This window comes from Poeciliopsis prolifica, unplaced genomic scaffold (assembly GCF_027474105.1).
Source record: "Poeciliopsis prolifica strain line A6 unplaced genomic scaffold, Auburn_PproV2 SCAFFOLD005, whole genome shotgun sequence".
Classification (NCBI taxonomy): domain Eukaryota; kingdom Metazoa; phylum Chordata; class Actinopteri; order Cyprinodontiformes; family Poeciliidae; genus Poeciliopsis; species Poeciliopsis prolifica.
Window position 1 is genome coordinate 10647603 of NW_026562380.1, and position 16824 is coordinate 10664426.

Here is a 16824-nt window from a genome sequence, read left to right on the forward strand (position 1 = left end):
AATGTAAAATCGTCTTATTACTGCTTCGGCCAATGACCGAAGCAGTAATGTGCTTTTCTTAGCAGGAGAAAAATGCAGATAGAATTTATTCCACATCCACATCTTAAAAAAAAAGATTGCTAAAACCTACGCGGTGCAAACACCACACAAATCAAACGTTTAAAAGAAAAATAACACCAGAACCCATATGTGTACAAATCACTTGTTTCTTTTTTTATCTTGAATTTTAGAGATTTATATTAGATTTATCATTCTATAATCTCTCATTCTCAGAAGCAACAATCTTGTGAATTAATATACATTAAACACGGCGGAAGGGAAATAAAAACACTTGTGTTTTAAAAACCAGCTTTCTTAAATATCTTAGATGGGATGGGTGAAGTGGCAAATTTACCACAAGGTGGCGATGGAGTGCTTGCTGATTACGTTTGAAGCACCTTGTTGTTTTGTTTTGAGTAGCTGAGGTCATGATCAGGTTTATCATCCAATTTATATGTTTAATTAAGGTCAGACCTTGTTACCAGTTTACATTTCTTATCTTTGTTTACCTTCATTCTGTTATGAGAAAAAAAAATGTAAACGTGAAAAGGGAGAGACTGTTTTACAATTCATATCAGCCTTGGAGAGCTGTTGGTCTGGGCAGCCTGAGCTGATGTAATTTATGTTGCTCTGGATCTCCAGCTAAATGGCTATGCATAAAGACAATTTCTACTAAGCAGTTATTTACTCAAACCTGAACTTAACAAAGAAATAAATGCAAGTTTTGCACCATATGTCGGCTTATTTTTCCACCTTTGTACAAAAAAGCCAACATTAATTCAGATTTCAGTGCTTTTTATGTTTTTTGATGGTTGTGAGTAGAGCAATGACATGGTTCTGTAGTAATGAGGGGATCATTCCAACAAAGATGACAGGGAAGCTTTCTGTCTCCTTGCCAAAATACCTCATCTTGTAAGCATGTCATTTCTTTGTTATATGATTCTCCTGTTTGTCATCGGATCCTTCAACGCTGGATTCAAGACTCTCCGTAGCTTTATGAGTCTGCATCACCCGGAGATGCAGCTCGAACAGAATTACATGTAGGTTTTGATTTATTGCTGGAGGAAGCAGAAAGAGAGCAGCTCTCTCAGGGGAGGCCAAACTCTGATGTTTGGCAATTTTTGCTGAGGTATGCTCCTCTTTATCAGAGCCCTTCCATTTTTGCATGCCATTTTCAAACGGGCTTCACTCCAGATATTAGCCCATTTCTAGATTAATATTCTCTTTTTCCTATGTCACTATATTTTTAAAAATATAAGCTCAAACATAAAGGTTTTCACAATACTATAACAATCTTATAGTGAAAGTAACAACACAATGTTACCACCTTAAGTTTTGCCTTTTTCATTGCTTCCACAAATAAGTCAAACAAAATTATCGAAAAAAAAAGACCTTTTATGTTAAAGTACAAAAGTTCTGCAAAGCCATGACCCTTAAATAAAAACATTTGAGTCCAGTGACTGTTGTGGTACAAAGACAAGTAATAGCGTGAAGACAGAAGAACGCCGCAGGCAAATCAGAGGAAACATGGTTGAGTAGCTTAAATTAAGGGATGGATACAAAAGATCTCCAAGGCACTGAACGTGGAATTTAGTTAAATCATCATAAAGAAATGGAAGCAATATGGCACAGGTGAAAATCCGCTTAGATTAGGCCGTCCTCACAAACTTGGGGGCAGTGCAAGAAAGAGACCGGCGAGCGAGGCCACGGGGACACCGATGACTTCACTGAAGGAGTTACAAGCTTCAGTTACTTCACAAGGCATTTTCTACCAGTGTAACGTCAAAATCCCAGAGGAGATGGATTCGTAGTATTTGTACTGCCATTTCTCTGAACAAGTTTCATTAATAATACAAGCCAAAATGCTGATGGCACATTGGCTAGAGTAAGAGTCCTGATATACCCTCTGTTGGGTAACTAAACATCACTACATAGAAAAGGAATCCTATAATAATTACAAGGTATTCACATATCTGTCTGTCCTTAAGTGAACTACTTTCTCCCAGTTTAGAAATATTTGCATTATTCAGTATTGGTGCAATGGTTTAGAGCTTCTCAGGACTTAGTTGGCTGCTTTTTCCTCCCATTCTCTTTAGCAGCCCTGTGCAAATGTTGCAAAAACCAACACAGCATAAATTCATACTATTTATGTGTCTATGTCAAATCAATTTAGAACATCTACTTATACTGATAGGAGTTAAAATTGGTAAGTATCTGGTGAGAAACACTTACCTAATTCTAGTTCTTTGACAAACTAGACTTTAATTAATCTGACTTTGTTGGGTTTTCAAAAACTTTAAGAGGAACATTTCTCTCATATTTATATGATTTCTATGCCAACTTTTCAGGGTAAAGGAGGTGAGGATCCAAGTTTGCTCCTTCACGTCTGTCACCTCGAGTTTGACTGGAAGCATCAGTAACGTATTGCTTGGATATGAACCTCCCAGCAAACAGGCGGAAAAAAAATGAGCTAGCTTTATGTTACTCTTTCTCTGTCAAAACACCACAGAACCCAAAGTATCAGCCTGTTCCCCCGAGAAAAAAGGAGAAAACAATATGGTTTATTTTCCAGCTGTGTCTGAGAGAGGCTCCCAGTGAAATGATAGAAAACACAGTCTGTCAGGGGTTGCACAGAAAAAGTACGTCCTCTTGCATTGCAGGACTACAAAGACATGCAACGTAGATGGAAAGCAAACAGAGGATTTTCGCAAAATAGTCTCACTGGACTCAGACAATCAGACCTCCTGGGAAACATTTAGCTTGGTGACGGTTTGGTGAACTGACTGATGATGGGGTCAGGATGGTCAGTCACTTCTCTCTAATTTCCTTCTGGAAATCAGAGCCACTCCCAGCACAATACCAGGTATAAAAACTCTTCTCGTCCCTTCAACGACCAATCCTCAAGAAGAAGAAGACAATTTTCATAAAATACCCCAGAAATGTCTCAACAGCTCTTACAGAAATAGTACTTAGGAAAAATCATTCAAACATAAAACCTACCACTGCAGTAATAGTTGACTGTTACTGTATGAAGATTAAAAATCATTGCAGGTTCACAAGATTAGCTGAAAAAATTTAAAATATGTGACACAATTAATATAAATAGATGAACCTACAGAAAGTCTTAGAATAATTTCCCTCTGAAGAGATAAGAACTATTGTGGTGCAGAAAGTGGAAAACGAGAGATAACACGCTAATGCCTTGTTTCCACGGCAATATGGCAATTTTGCCGACCTCTGGTTCGGCGCAGGTCAGCAAAATAGCTTCCCGAACTGCACTGACTTGTGCCGTACCACTCAGTGGAAACGAGGCATATGTGTGACTAGAGGAGAACTTGGGTGATGAACTGTGGCACATTTTGAGAGACTGGGATAAAACACCTGAACTATCAGTGGTAAAGACGTCACACTCAGTTCTGTTAACCAAGCTGCAGCCAGTTAGTCAAACCAAATCTGCACTGCAACACTTGTAGAGATTTCTTTGTTTTGTTCGACATTACATAAAAACCACTCCTGGGTCTGATCCTTTAAAATTACAGCGTTTATAATGACACTTTTTGAATGTCATGAGAATTGTTGCTGCGCTGTGTTGTTTCTTTTTTGTTGCGAAAGCATAACCAGACTACTACTTCATTCAACCCCCAAAAGTTTTTCTTTGACTGATTATTTTTAAATAAAATCTCTGGGAGCAAAGCAGGTTGCAGCTGCTGCAGAGATAGTCTTAAATAGGTCAGCGGAAGACCACACGTTGAATTCGTTTCTAGAAAGGCAAAGCATAACTGCATCATGGTTTCTTATCCAATGTGAATATTTCATTTCCCACCTGACCATTTAACATGACTAATGAGCAAACACGTGTAAGACTTTTACATCTGTGCACAAAGACAAGCCAGAAGGTGATCTTGTCATTGTTGCTATTGCTGAATAAACATATACATACTTAGCTCAAGCATCTTCTCGTCTCCTTATCTTTCCTCGAACTTGATCGGGTTGAGCCAAAAGATTAGATGAGCCCTTGTTGGGCGCTTGCCCTCATTAGGACAGGCTCAAGACACTCCACCGGGGATCAAATGGCATCAGTTAATCCGGCGCTTTAGTAACAAGCTGTCGTTTGGTGGGGCTCTCCATGGATGAACATAGAGCCAGCTAACATGGTGCAGTGAGACCCATGGTGCAAGAAATCAAAAGAATGCATCGGCCCAAAGGCGTGAACCACAGTTTGAAAACAAAATTTTCTGGTGTTGATGGTCAACTTCAAGTGGGCAAGTGTGAAACCTCATCCAGACTCTGGTGATGCAGACCAAACAAGCTGTTACTCATCCACCTGAAAAACTAAGTCTCAGCTCAATTGACAACAAACACCTCAGCTGTTCGCTTCAAAAGGAAATGCAGAGCAAACCCTGGAAGAGATGCGGACATGACATGTGAACTAAAAACGTTTAAACCTCGGATGTCTTGTAGTTTCTCCGTCTTTGCTGTCATCTCTGTAACTACTTATACAACCCATCTCCATAGAGTAATGTGCCTCTCTTGCTGCTCATACCAACCAGTTACTTGTGACAGCACCTCATAGGAGCAACTGGATGACATCCAGTTTGATTCAATGTGAAAATAAACCCAACCAAGTGAAGACGGGAGGTCTTTCGACAGTCCTCGCCTAATTCTGCCTGAGTTCCCCAGACTATCTTAGTTTGAAAACATCCCAAGACTAATAAAACCCAAAGAACATGTCAGGGACTTTAAAAAAAAAACAGAGGGAATTTAGAGCTATCACAATCATATTAATTTGTAGAAATGGCCCAGTCAAAGTTTAGACCTAAATCCAATTAAGAATAAGAATAGCACTGTGCTCTCCATCCTGTCTGAATGAGCTTCAGTAAGTTTGGAAAGATGTGTGGGAATTCTTTGGTTTTCGCTGCAAGCAAATAGCTACAACACGTTTTGGGGTTTTCTTTTTGTAAAAAAAAAAAAAAAAAAAGCCAAATAAAAACGTGTATATAAGTCCAGCTATTGACCAGCTTGTGGCTCTTAAAGAAAGTCCGCACAAACCTAAAGTTTTCTTTCACGTCGAGAAATAACGAAAAGGGCGTCTCTGACAGCAGCCTGAGGGCGGACTCACTTTATTCACCACCATCAGAGCAGCTTCCCCTCCTCACTCCGTCCGCCTGCCTCCCATCTGCAGCAGCATCTCTCGGGCTCATCAGGCGGCGCTTCCCCTCCAGCCTCAGCATCCGCCGCCTTCCCGAAGAGGAGCGCCGACAGACGCCGTTGCTTCGTGCGAGGAGGTGTCCTGCGTGCGTGTTTTTTTTTTTTTTTTTTTTTATTCCCCCCCCCACACACACACACACACTCACACACCCTTTTTCCCTCCCACTTCTCCGGTTAAACATGGTGGAAATGTCGGGTATGGTGTGCCTTCTCGCCCCGCTGCTGATGTTCGCGGGGTCCACCTTGCAGGCGGACGTGAGGAGCGTCCGAGACGCGGAGAAATCCGGGAATTTCATGGAAGACGAGCAGTGGCTGTCCACCATTTCACAGTACAGCCGCAAGATCAAGCACTGGAACCGCTTCCGAGACGTAAGTGTCGAGTGAATGCGGTGTGGATGATGCGCTGCCATGTTTACTCCCGTCTTTTCACGCAAACTTGGCTCTTTCTGCAGTTTTGCAGCCAGACACACTCCAGGAACACGAATGAACGACTGTTGAAGAGTTTGGTTCAGCTGCTGGCATTTTGATTTCTGGTTGTCTTGCTTGTTTGGAAGGGACATGTTTTGAGAGAGGAGTATTTATAGATTTTTAAAAAAATCCCAGGAAAAATCTGGGTAGTCAAAGTTGGATGTTGTCAGAAAACCTATGAAATATTATAAACACACATCATCCTCTCACTTCCTGCAATGTTTTTGTGTTTGTTTGTTTCTAATAATAGGCAATTAAGTTGTATCTGCCTGGCAGTGTGGGCCCAAATCATCATACTGCCTCCTCCCAGTTAAAGGTTCCCCCTCAGATGTGGCTCCAGGGATTTCACAAACAAGATCATTTAACAATTAAGACATAGTGCACCTGACTGATGGGTTGACATGCACACATGCAGTTATTGAACGGACTGATCTGGGTTACTGGAATTGATTAAAGCCTGCAGGCTACGCCTGGTGATAAATCACTGTGTCTGTGGACGTATGGATGCACCTCCGCTTCCAGCTCTGCGAAATGATTACTAATGATCCCCAGCAGGATCTGGACAGTATGTTGCAGCTGGATTAGGTTGCATATGGCCAATGTTAATTTGGTTTTAATTGATCCTGAGAGACTGCATGCTGCACGTGAAATGTGTTATTATTGGATTAGATATAGAAGTAGCAGAGAGTGTGTGAGGGAAATGCCTAGGCGTCTTTTTATGCCAGCAAGATTGTAGTGTCAGTTTAGGAAAAAAACCTCCTGGAAACCAAGACCTGAAACAAAGAGAGAGGTTTAGATTCACTGTAATTACCTAAAGATTAACACATGTCCTCTGGGACTACGAGAAAGCAATGAAATTGTGGACATGGGGGAGATTAAATTGGAATTACAGTGGGATTATGACTCATTGGGTGCCGATCTATATTTAAACAGTTTTGATCTGAAATGTTTGGCTCACCTGCAATGACCTTCTGAAGTCAGCACAGCTTGGTTGGTGATTCAAAGAGAAAAACAGCTATGGGCCAATTGAAAGGCAATCACAACTGGAGCATGTTCACATTTTATAGAATTATTTATAGGAAACAAAGACGGTGCAGCACCAATAATCTTCCTGCATGAAACATTTAAGGACAAAAGAACATGTAAGATGTTTCCAGTCAGATTAACTACCTAATTTGCAACAGAATCTTGTCGCACTTGATTTCGCAACATAAAACGCCGCTTTATTCTTACGCTTAAAGAGGAGCGCCTCTGACATCAGACGTCATTTGTCTCTTCCTGAAATGAGGAAGGTAAGCTGTTATTATCAGATTCAGTTATTTGTTAGAAAAAGGAAACATTGCTACAAGATGAGATAAGAAGAGTTAGTAAATACTATGAGAGTGTCACAACTTGCTGGTTATCTAATTTACAAAAAAGAAGGCAGTGTAAGAATAAATAAAATAATTTACTTAGACCACAGAAATGTTTACCTTTCTCTTTATATCAGGCAGCAATTCTGAAAGGAAACACTTCTTTTCTTCAGACATGTTTCAGACAGGACCCATACTGGCAGTGCACAGCCTCCTCCCTCCATTAGCTGTGCAAGTATCAGTGTCTGTGTAAATAACGGTCCAGTGAAAACATGGCAATGGTTTAAAGGGTCTTAAAATAGCTTCTGTATAAACCGAGATCGAGGCTGTTTTAAGACAGCAGACTGTTTTAAGGGGTTAGCTTCAGATCCCTTGCCCAACTAATCTGGGTTTATACTAAGCAAAGAAATCAGACCAGTTATCTACTGCAGGTATGACATTAACCACTTATAAGGTTTAACTGAGCCTCTAAAACCAAATTTAACCCTTTAAAAATGTTCCTTTCACCACAAAGATGTCACCTGCTCTGCTTCCACCTGTGTCTTCAGTTTCTCAACACAAGCAACCCTGACAGCCATCACTTTCACGACCGGCACACTTTCAACGCATGCATTCAGATGCTTACGGATATGTGATCACCGTTAATAGTTATGCAAGCGTATAAACAGGATTTTGAGGCCTGTGCAGTAAAGAGTGGTGGCGTCTCTGGTGATCATAAAGATAACAGGGGAAAACATCAGAGAAGCGAGGCGCTAAACCTCCCGCGGGAATTGCGGATGGAAACCACTTTGATTTCAGCTGGCTGCTGTAGCAACAGCTTCCCCTGCACTGAGATGGAGGATAGATCCCTGGGAGTTTGATGACTCTATCCCCTTAACCAGCCTCGCTTCAGGGAGAGAAAGAAGAAAAAAAAAACACCATTTTGGTTAAGTTTCTTCAAATCATTAAAACTGCGAACTTCCGCTGCTGAAATAACACCGCTTGTATCATTATTCTTAATGAGCAGTGCCTTGCAGTAAATGTAATGAACCTTTAATTGGCTGTGCTTCATCTTGGCCTTTGAGCGAAAAAAAAAAAAAAAAGATAAAGAATCAGAAAATAACTAGTTTAAGCTCATGGATGTGTGTTGATGTGCAAATTACTGCCAATGACACAAATATAATGAAATAAATTGATGCTGATGCGCATATTCCTCTGAGATATTAAGAGCCGGAATATTACAGATCCAAGTCGAGGAAGCAGAAATCAAAAGCCACACAACAAGAGGAGCTCTGCCACGCCGTCCTTTCACATGTATGCACTCAGATAAACACAAACACACAGCACCGGCTGCAGACTGTGTGCAGAGCGCACTGTAAATATTTCATATTTATTCTTCCGCGGGATGTAAAAGCAGAATCGGGATAAGAGGCTCTTTCTCTTCAAGTAAAAAACAGCTCCCACGCTCCGATGCAATTTATTTCACAGGAAGACAAGGCGATTAAATTTAACTGTAGCAGTCAACAAATAATAAAGGGGGATACCTTCAATCCTTTAATCTGACAGGTGCACTCAACATTTCATTCCGCTAATGCACTAAATCCTGAGGGGAAAAAAAGAAAAGATAAAGCGGGCAACAGGAAAGACGGCTGTGGGAAATGAATGCAGATCCACGACTTTATTTTATACACAAAAACATCATTAGTGTCAGTTCGAATTTAAATAACAGTAACAGTGATGTATGGTCATTGCACGCCTGGAACCAAATGCTGTTTTATTTATTTACTGATAATGGCCACAAATTGTGTTTTTCTGTGACACTCGGCGCAGTTTTCCTGTGCAGTGCATTGAGGCTGTGAGATTTCCTTTTAGTCTTTCTAAATTAGAAGTGAGTTCTCTCAGGGCAAGTCCCACAGTAAGCTTGAAAGATGACAAACTTTAAAATTCTTCTTTTTCTTTGATAACAAACCTTCACTGTGTTATATATCGTATACATACACATATGTGAAATAGGCCAATTTCTCGATGCTTATAAAATATAAAAATAGTAATTTTAAATTAAAAACATGTAATATTTGCAACTAACAAATCACACCAAATTTTCTTATTTTTCCATAAACTTTAAAGAAATAATTGACAGAAAAATGAAGGAACAAATGCAAAGGGAGATTCAAACAGAATTGAGGGGCATCAAAACCATATGCTGCCTCACCTTGTTTAGTTCTGGTCCTGGGAATACTGGACCAGAACTGAGGGCTCGTCATGGTCCATACCCGAGAAGCAACTCAGAAATATTTTTAAGCACATGTCGGCTCAGTACCTTAAAGGCCGATGACCTGCTTTTCAACATTTATCAAACAGGAAGCCAGCAAACATTTCAGGGCTGGTGACGTGATCCATTTTCTGGTGTCTGTTCTCTCTGACAGAAACATTTTGGATGACCTGCAAATGCCTCATAAATTATCATACAAGGAGCGTTACAGACAGCATTACGGTAAAATTGAGTACACTGAAGACAGGTCGCCGTTTTTACCGTAATAATTCCCCGGATCTAAGATTAAACTACAAATCGAGTGCAAGCAAAAGAACGCTCATTATGCGCGACATGCTAGATTGTTCAGGTCATCTTTACTTTCACACATCTCACATGCTAGCACAGAGTCAAACAAAAGGGTTTGGTGTCACCTGGGTGTGTTTGTTAAATCCTTATCCTGAAAAGGCACACCCCAGCAGTCAGGCGGCGGGGAAGCATCCAGCACCGAGCCGTACTGCACCTGTCCTCCATTCAGGTTTGTTGTTAATGAGCAGTAAATCCTTTGTGCCTGAAAACAAAGACATCAGACCCGTCATCAGTGTCAGTGTGCAAAGAGGTGGCAGTCGCTGAAGCTTTTAACAGTTATGAATAAAATGTGATATTTGTTTGGTTTACATTTCGCTACCTTTTTTTCTGTTTTTACCTTTACAGTGTTTTTTTTTCTCTTCTTGCCTATCATTTGCATTTACTGGCATTAGGACTTCATAAATCTATGCATTTATGTTCATCACAGTGTTTCATCATTACACCACAGTGTGCAAAGCATAATTGTGGCTAATGGCATCTGTAGCAACAGAGCCAAGTACTCCATTAAAGACAAACTCTAGTAGCAGTAAATTATCAGCAATGGAACCCAGTCTGGCTGAGCCACCCAGTATTCCCCGATGTTCAACCAGACTCCCTCAGATGCATTAATAACATGGGTGAAACCCATTAAGTCTTCCTAGCCATGTTTTTGCCCTGGCCATGAGTCACTCCTTATCATATTCTAGGTTCTTATTTCGGCCTCGAACATCCAGAAACTCTGCAGCAAAGGCAGATGGACTGCATCATAATCGTGTCCGACTGTTCGGGCATGGGTCCGGGTCCGTTCAGCACTGTTCAGGGCTTGAAATGACTAGCGGTGGCTCTGTGGGGTGTCTTGGCTGGGTAGGAGGGGTGTAGCAGGGCTGTGATTGCATTGAAGACCAAAGAGACGCAGTCTTTCATTAGGAGTTAAAACACAGCTGAAGGCACAGCCGTTGTAAAGACAGGCCAGTGATTTTAAATTAGCTGGTAGATCCAAATTGATGTTCTGAACATCATACATTTATCATATTGGTGTGCCATTTCTTTTTGTATGCAAGCATAAGGGTAACTACAGTGCCTTGCAAAAGTGTACACAACCCAAACAATAATCGCTGTGAAGTGAAAGGAAAATGATGCATGTTTGGTGTAAATGTAAAACGTAGCATTTATTTGCATTCTGCTCATATGTAGGGGGCACAAACAACACATGGCAGAGGGTTCTCTGGTCAGGTCAGACACAAACTGAAGTTTCTGCCCAAAATATAAACATGAAGAGCCCACTGCACTGAACCCCATTGAAAACCTCCTGGTTATTCCACCAAATGTTGATTTCTGAACTCTTCCTGAGTTAAAACATTTGTGTTGTTGTTTCTAAAAGAACACGAACTTGTTTTATTTCAGGTCTGAAAGCACTGCATCTTTTTTTGTGATTTTGACCACTTCTCATTTTCTGCAAATAAATACAAATTTCAGAGACATGTTGTTTGTAGTTCATAGAATAAAAGAACAAGGTTCATTTTACTCAAACATGTAATTGTACAGAGTGCAATCAGAGAAACTGATAATTTTGCAGAGGTCTCTTCATTTTTTCCAGAGCTGTGTATTGCTGTGTTGCCTACATCACATTTAGTGCACCTTTATAATTTACAACTTCTGCTGTTTATTATTGGATATTCACATGAATAAAGGTGGAGTACAAAAAAACTAGGCTAAACAATAAAATATTTTAATCAGATGAAGTATTTATAATAGTAATGATTTACTGAATTTCTAGTGTTTTCAACGAAAACCACTACAAAATATAAAAGAACTACACACTATAAAGTAAAATACAGTAAAGTCTCTTAAAGAGGAAAATAGCTACTGTTGGTTTGAGGGTCTTTATGTCCTCTCATGCTGTGGGACAGCTTTGTTTATCAGTATTAAAACTCTAATGTAATTTTAATGGAGTTGGAGGTGTTATGCAGATTTAAATTAAGGATGCTAAACCAGACATTGCAGTAGTTCCCATAATATCTTTAGCCACAGCGGTTGTCTCTACCATTACTGATGTTTGGCCCGAAGCAGCCTGACTAACAGCCAGTGTGAGTTCAGATTCAGGTTGTTGATGCAAAAGGTTTTGATCAAATAACAGCAGCAACCCAGTTGTTTGGGCCTCGGGGAGAACCCTTGCTAGGAATGTGTTAACAGTAATATAACTCAGGAAAAAAACAAGTTAGACACATGCACATAGCAACTCTGCATATATTGTATATACAGCAACACCAGAAAGTATTCATCTTCCTTAAGGTTATGATCCCTTAACCTTTTCAGATTTACTTCCATTTCAGGCTCATTCTAAAACACATTTGAGTATTTTTCCCTAAGATATACACACTGTTCTTCCATGAGACAGAAACAGCCGTGCAAATTTCATTTTGCCCAGCTTGTGAATTCAGTATTTCATAAGCATTTGCACCCATGGAATAATATTTTGTTGAAGATTTGTCTAAAGTCTTCTTGGTTATGTTTTCCCCAATGTGACACTTCTGTTGTGGGATGTTCTTTTCACCTGCTTTTTTTTTCTAAAGATCCTTTTAAGCTCAGTCAAATTGGACTGGCAGCACAGGAAGACGGCCATTTGCCAAAGTGGATTTAAGTCCGGCTTCTGGCTGTGCAGCTCAAGGACATTCGCAGTTTGCTTCTGAAGTTACTTCCCTTCTTATCTTGGCCGGTTCAGGTCATCAAATGTAATGCATCTGTAAGTAGACTTTCTGTCTTTCGTGGGCTTCCCCACAGAATGATGCTGCCATCACATTGTCTCACGGTGGGGATTCAGGTGATGAGCACTTGAGTTGTCGGTGTCCTAGCAGACAGGATTAGATGGAGATTTCCAGGAACATAAGGGGTGCATGAAAGTGTGACAAATGTTTTCTAAGAAAGCTGGGAAGATCACCACAGTTAAAAATAGACGACAACAAAGAAATGAGAGCTGTAGGAATAAGTAAAGATTGAAATGTATCAGTTACATCTACCTATAGATGTTTAATGATGTCTAAATGTTGGACAGAAAGATAGCCCTGGTTGATCAAATGCTCTAATAAAGCCAGACTTTAAGCATTTTTGTCTAAGCTAAATTTAGGGCAAAAGGAAAGTGTTTTTCTAAGCTAAAACAAGACAAGCAATGGACAACTTTAAATAGGCATAAACGGGAACCAAGGACATCCAGTTTGGGACTTTATAAAAATATGTTGGTGTTTGTGGATTCTTTGTGTTGTTATCTGCCCAAATTCCACCAGTATCTCAATGAATGTCATTCCCAGGCTGCTGTTCCTCTGAAGGAGCCAAATTTAGCCCTCTTAGCGTGGCTCTATTTGTGCCTCTTATTCAGATACCTTCTTTTTGCCGCTTCTCTCTCAAATCATTCTCATCCTTCTCGTATCGCTCACCTAGGCAACTCCATTGATTTTCCATTGCCGTACAAGTCTTGTTTTCCATCGAGCCTGGTGTCTCCAGTGGAGTGTGAAGGGTCTTGCTGTTTGTACCTGATTCTCTTGTGAGTTACAGACTGTTTTCTTATTCCCCACAGGGGCCCTGAGGGGCACAAGGGCCACTGTTATTTATAGACAGTGAGTACAGGGCCTGCCTGAGTGCACAGACATTTTGTGGGACAAGTGGGATTTTTGTGGCTGTTTCTGCGTGTTTGTGTGGTCTGCAAATCAGCAAGGTCAAAGAGAGTGTCTCAAAATCCATAACGGGGCCAACACGGAGACAACCGTGCATGTGCAGACTCACTCTCGGCCAACTGCATGTTTCTTTTGATTCTGTAAGAAAAGATTTGAGCACTTAGAGACACAGAGGGAACATGTAAAGCCCAGTGAAGCCTTGGGAGACCAGACTGAAATCAGAGAAGCATATAGGTACTGATAACCACACCACCATTTTGCCTGAGGTATGATGTCTACACAATAACTCCTCATGTTTTCTATGACAAGGCAAACATTTAGGTACCTACTTAAATCCAGCTGAATGAGACGGTGATGGAGAGGATATAGAAACCCTAAACCATCTGTATACCTTTATATCAGTAACTGACCTATCCCTATTCGATCCTCTGCTTAAACTATGTCAGTAGGTTTTTTTTAGGCATTTAGGCAAATGAAAATGATTCATTTTTTCCTGCCACACTTGTTGGTAACCTTGGTGATAAAACTTTATAAAACCCTATTTTGCGAACAGAACTGCCTTTAGACTTCTCTAATAACATTTTAAAATTGGAGCATGCAGACAGAGGGATCTTTGCACAATCTCCCTACATCAAGAACATCTAATTCAAGTCTTGACAGACAATGTCCTGTGACTTTTTCATGCTCCACCACACATGAATATCACATTATTACATTTTGCAGAAGCCTGGTAATGGGCTGTTCATTCTGTGTTCGAACAAAAATATTTGTAAATTGCAGAACAGTGGCTCTCAAGGCCTGGAAGTATTTAGTCTAATGTATTTGAAATATTTGTTTAGCATTACATGAACAAGTTTTCCAGATCACCTGGACACAGACACGTCCGCATCATACTTTAGAGTAAGCATGAAGGGCTTTTCTTCATCTCCATGAAGATAAGCCATCTTATCTTCATGGAGATAAGATGGCTTGTCTTATAAGCCATCTCAGATGGCTTTCACTGGTTTATTTCAGTGAAATAAACACTCACAGGCACACCTGTGAGTGTTTATCCCTGAAAAGTTCAACCTAAGCCTCATCCGATCAAACCGCTTTGCTTTACTTAAAACCACACTGGAGTTTAACAAAATGAATTCATTGAGTTTGTAATGTGTCAGATTTTTTTTTTCTCTTTGTAGCTTCACTTCCAAAACATCCAACTAGTATGCAGATAACGTCTTAATTCATGTCACGTGACTTGGTGACCACAAGATGCTACTCTTGGTTGGAGATTTATTTTATTGTCCTGCCTCTGTGGCAAATAAATATTGTTCCTCGTCCAGCCGAGTGGCCAGAGGTTAATAGAAATGGACCTCTGTTTTCCATCACACGGAAGGTTCTCTGTGGACCCTGTGAGCAATCACAGACATATTCATGCCTGTCTTGGAGAGTGATGATGTAATAATAACAGAAGGGGAGAAGAAGAAAAGAACTTAGAAGAAAGGAGAAAATCATTTCTCATGACAATTATCAATTGTGTTTGTGTGTCCTTGTTGTCCCTGAAAGTTAGACCATCCATGTTGGCGAAAAAAGCACATTTGTTCCTAAAAATAGTTCCTTATGAAATTGCCTGTTGCATGACCTGTCGTTCTTTTTTTCAGTCATATTTGGTGCTACCCTCTTTCTGGGAGTGTTATTACCAACTCACTCAGAAACTGTGACAATGTCAGGATGAAACAAAATCCCAATCATTCAATATTTCCAGTCAAATATACAGCAGAGTGTTGCCTAGGCGACAAAATATAGCACAAATAAAGTAAAGTACAAATTTCACAAAACATCTGCTGAACTTTTTTAATTGTTAGGGTTCCCATTCAGTGTTTCAATGGTGGGCAACAATGTTTCAAAAGGAAAATAATGTATTCAAAAGTGGTCACATTATTCAAGATTGTCCCATTTTAGACATTTTTAATGTTATAGGAGAGAAAAAATAACATAAGCATACAAGATTAAAAATGTAATTGCTCTTGTCGAGAACTTGAGTTCACATGAAAACAGTAGGCGTTTTGTTGCCTTCGCTCTCATTTTAAGTATTCATCAGTTCCCAGAATGCTCTCACCTCTGCTTCACCTTTCATTTACCCATCACTCATAACCCGCTCCTCCATCCCCTCTTTATTTCATGCTGATGCTCTGTGATCGCGAAGCGTCCGCTTGGAGTCCTCCTGCGTGCAGGAATAAGGAGGTTTGTGTCTCATGCCCTGCAGTTCAGTGCGCACCGAAGATGAGAGAATGTATGGAATGAGAATATTGGTGAGAGAGGGAGCTTTGTTTCATATCTGCCATGCTCTGTGTGACACCAAGCCAGAGAAGCTGTGAACAGCTAGTGACTGCTTATGAGAAACACTAGATGGGAGGACTTGAAGTGATGTTGAATGCAGCATTATATATTATAGTGCCGACAACCTCAGACTGACTTTCTGTTTTTCTTTAAATAATGAATAGTATATTTTGTTTGCAAGTCATTTGATCCAGCCTCCTGAAATAGTAACTTGGTTGATTTTTGTTTTATGAATGTTGATTTAAGTAAAAATAAAACGCCTTGTCGTTTGGTTTCAAAAGTCACATATGTTAAGTTGACGTTTTGGAGTTTTCTCAGTACACTTTTGTGTAACTGTTTTTATTTTTTGTTTTGTTGTTTTTTGTCATTCTTGTATGCTGGTTCCTGCCTCCCCCACCCTGCTGCAATGGCACTGCACACCCCTAGGGGAGCGCACCCCAAACTTTGGGAACCACTGGTGTAATAGAGGATAGTATTCTGCAATCTTCAAGAGCCAAAGACTCAAGAGTTAAGATTAAGATTTAAATAAGTAGCTTGGCAGTAAAATGAGGTCAAACAGACGCTGACTGACAGGAACTTTAGACATGCCTTCAGGTTTACTTTCACTTGTCTGGTTATGGGAGCTTTATGCCTTCATTGTTTACAGAATATTACAAATTTTAGTCGTCCTCTATTGTGATGTTCACATACTTAGTTTGAAGTTGTTCCCTGTATGGTTTTGCAGCACAATTAACATGGAGTTTCTGGTATATTATTCCAGAGGGTTCATGGCATTAGGTTTTTAAAGAAATACTGCATGCTTGACTGACAACTGTGAGCTGAACAAGACAATACAAGTTTGCATGAACGTTCAAACTTAATCTTCTAATTCACAGATACAAGACGACTTCTGCTGTTCTTTATCAGCTGACCAACTTAGGAATATATGTGGCTTATGATACAGAAAGAAATACACAGCATCTTTTGCTTTTCTTGCTACATGTCCGTCTGACCATCTTTCGCAGTCAATCACACAACTGTGAGCTGAACATGTAAACTTGGCTCCTCCAGAGACCGAGTAACGACCAGCTCCTGTCTCTGGTGATTCAGTCAAACAATGGCACGGTTTTGGAGGCAGGGAATGCTGCTTAATAAGCCATCCCATCAGGCTTTATTGCAGTCTCTTTTCCCCACATTCGGTCGGTTGTGTGTT

At 40.2% G+C, this 16824-nt stretch overlaps 1 protein-coding gene across 1 annotated transcript in view; it reads left to right on the forward strand.

Moving 5' to 3' along the window:
• The first annotated feature begins 5199 nt into the window (after positions 1 to 5199).
• Positions 5200 to 16824, forward strand: part of spock2 (SPARC (osteonectin), cwcv and kazal like domains proteoglycan 2) — a 28661-nt gene continuing 17036 nt past the window's right edge. The window contains exon 1 of the mRNA XM_055029811.1: positions 5200 to 5616. Within this exon, the coding sequence (XP_054885786.1) occupies positions 5428 to 5616 (189 nt within the window). The 5' untranslated portion in view covers positions 5200 to 5427. The remainder of the gene's footprint in view (positions 5617 to 16824) is intronic.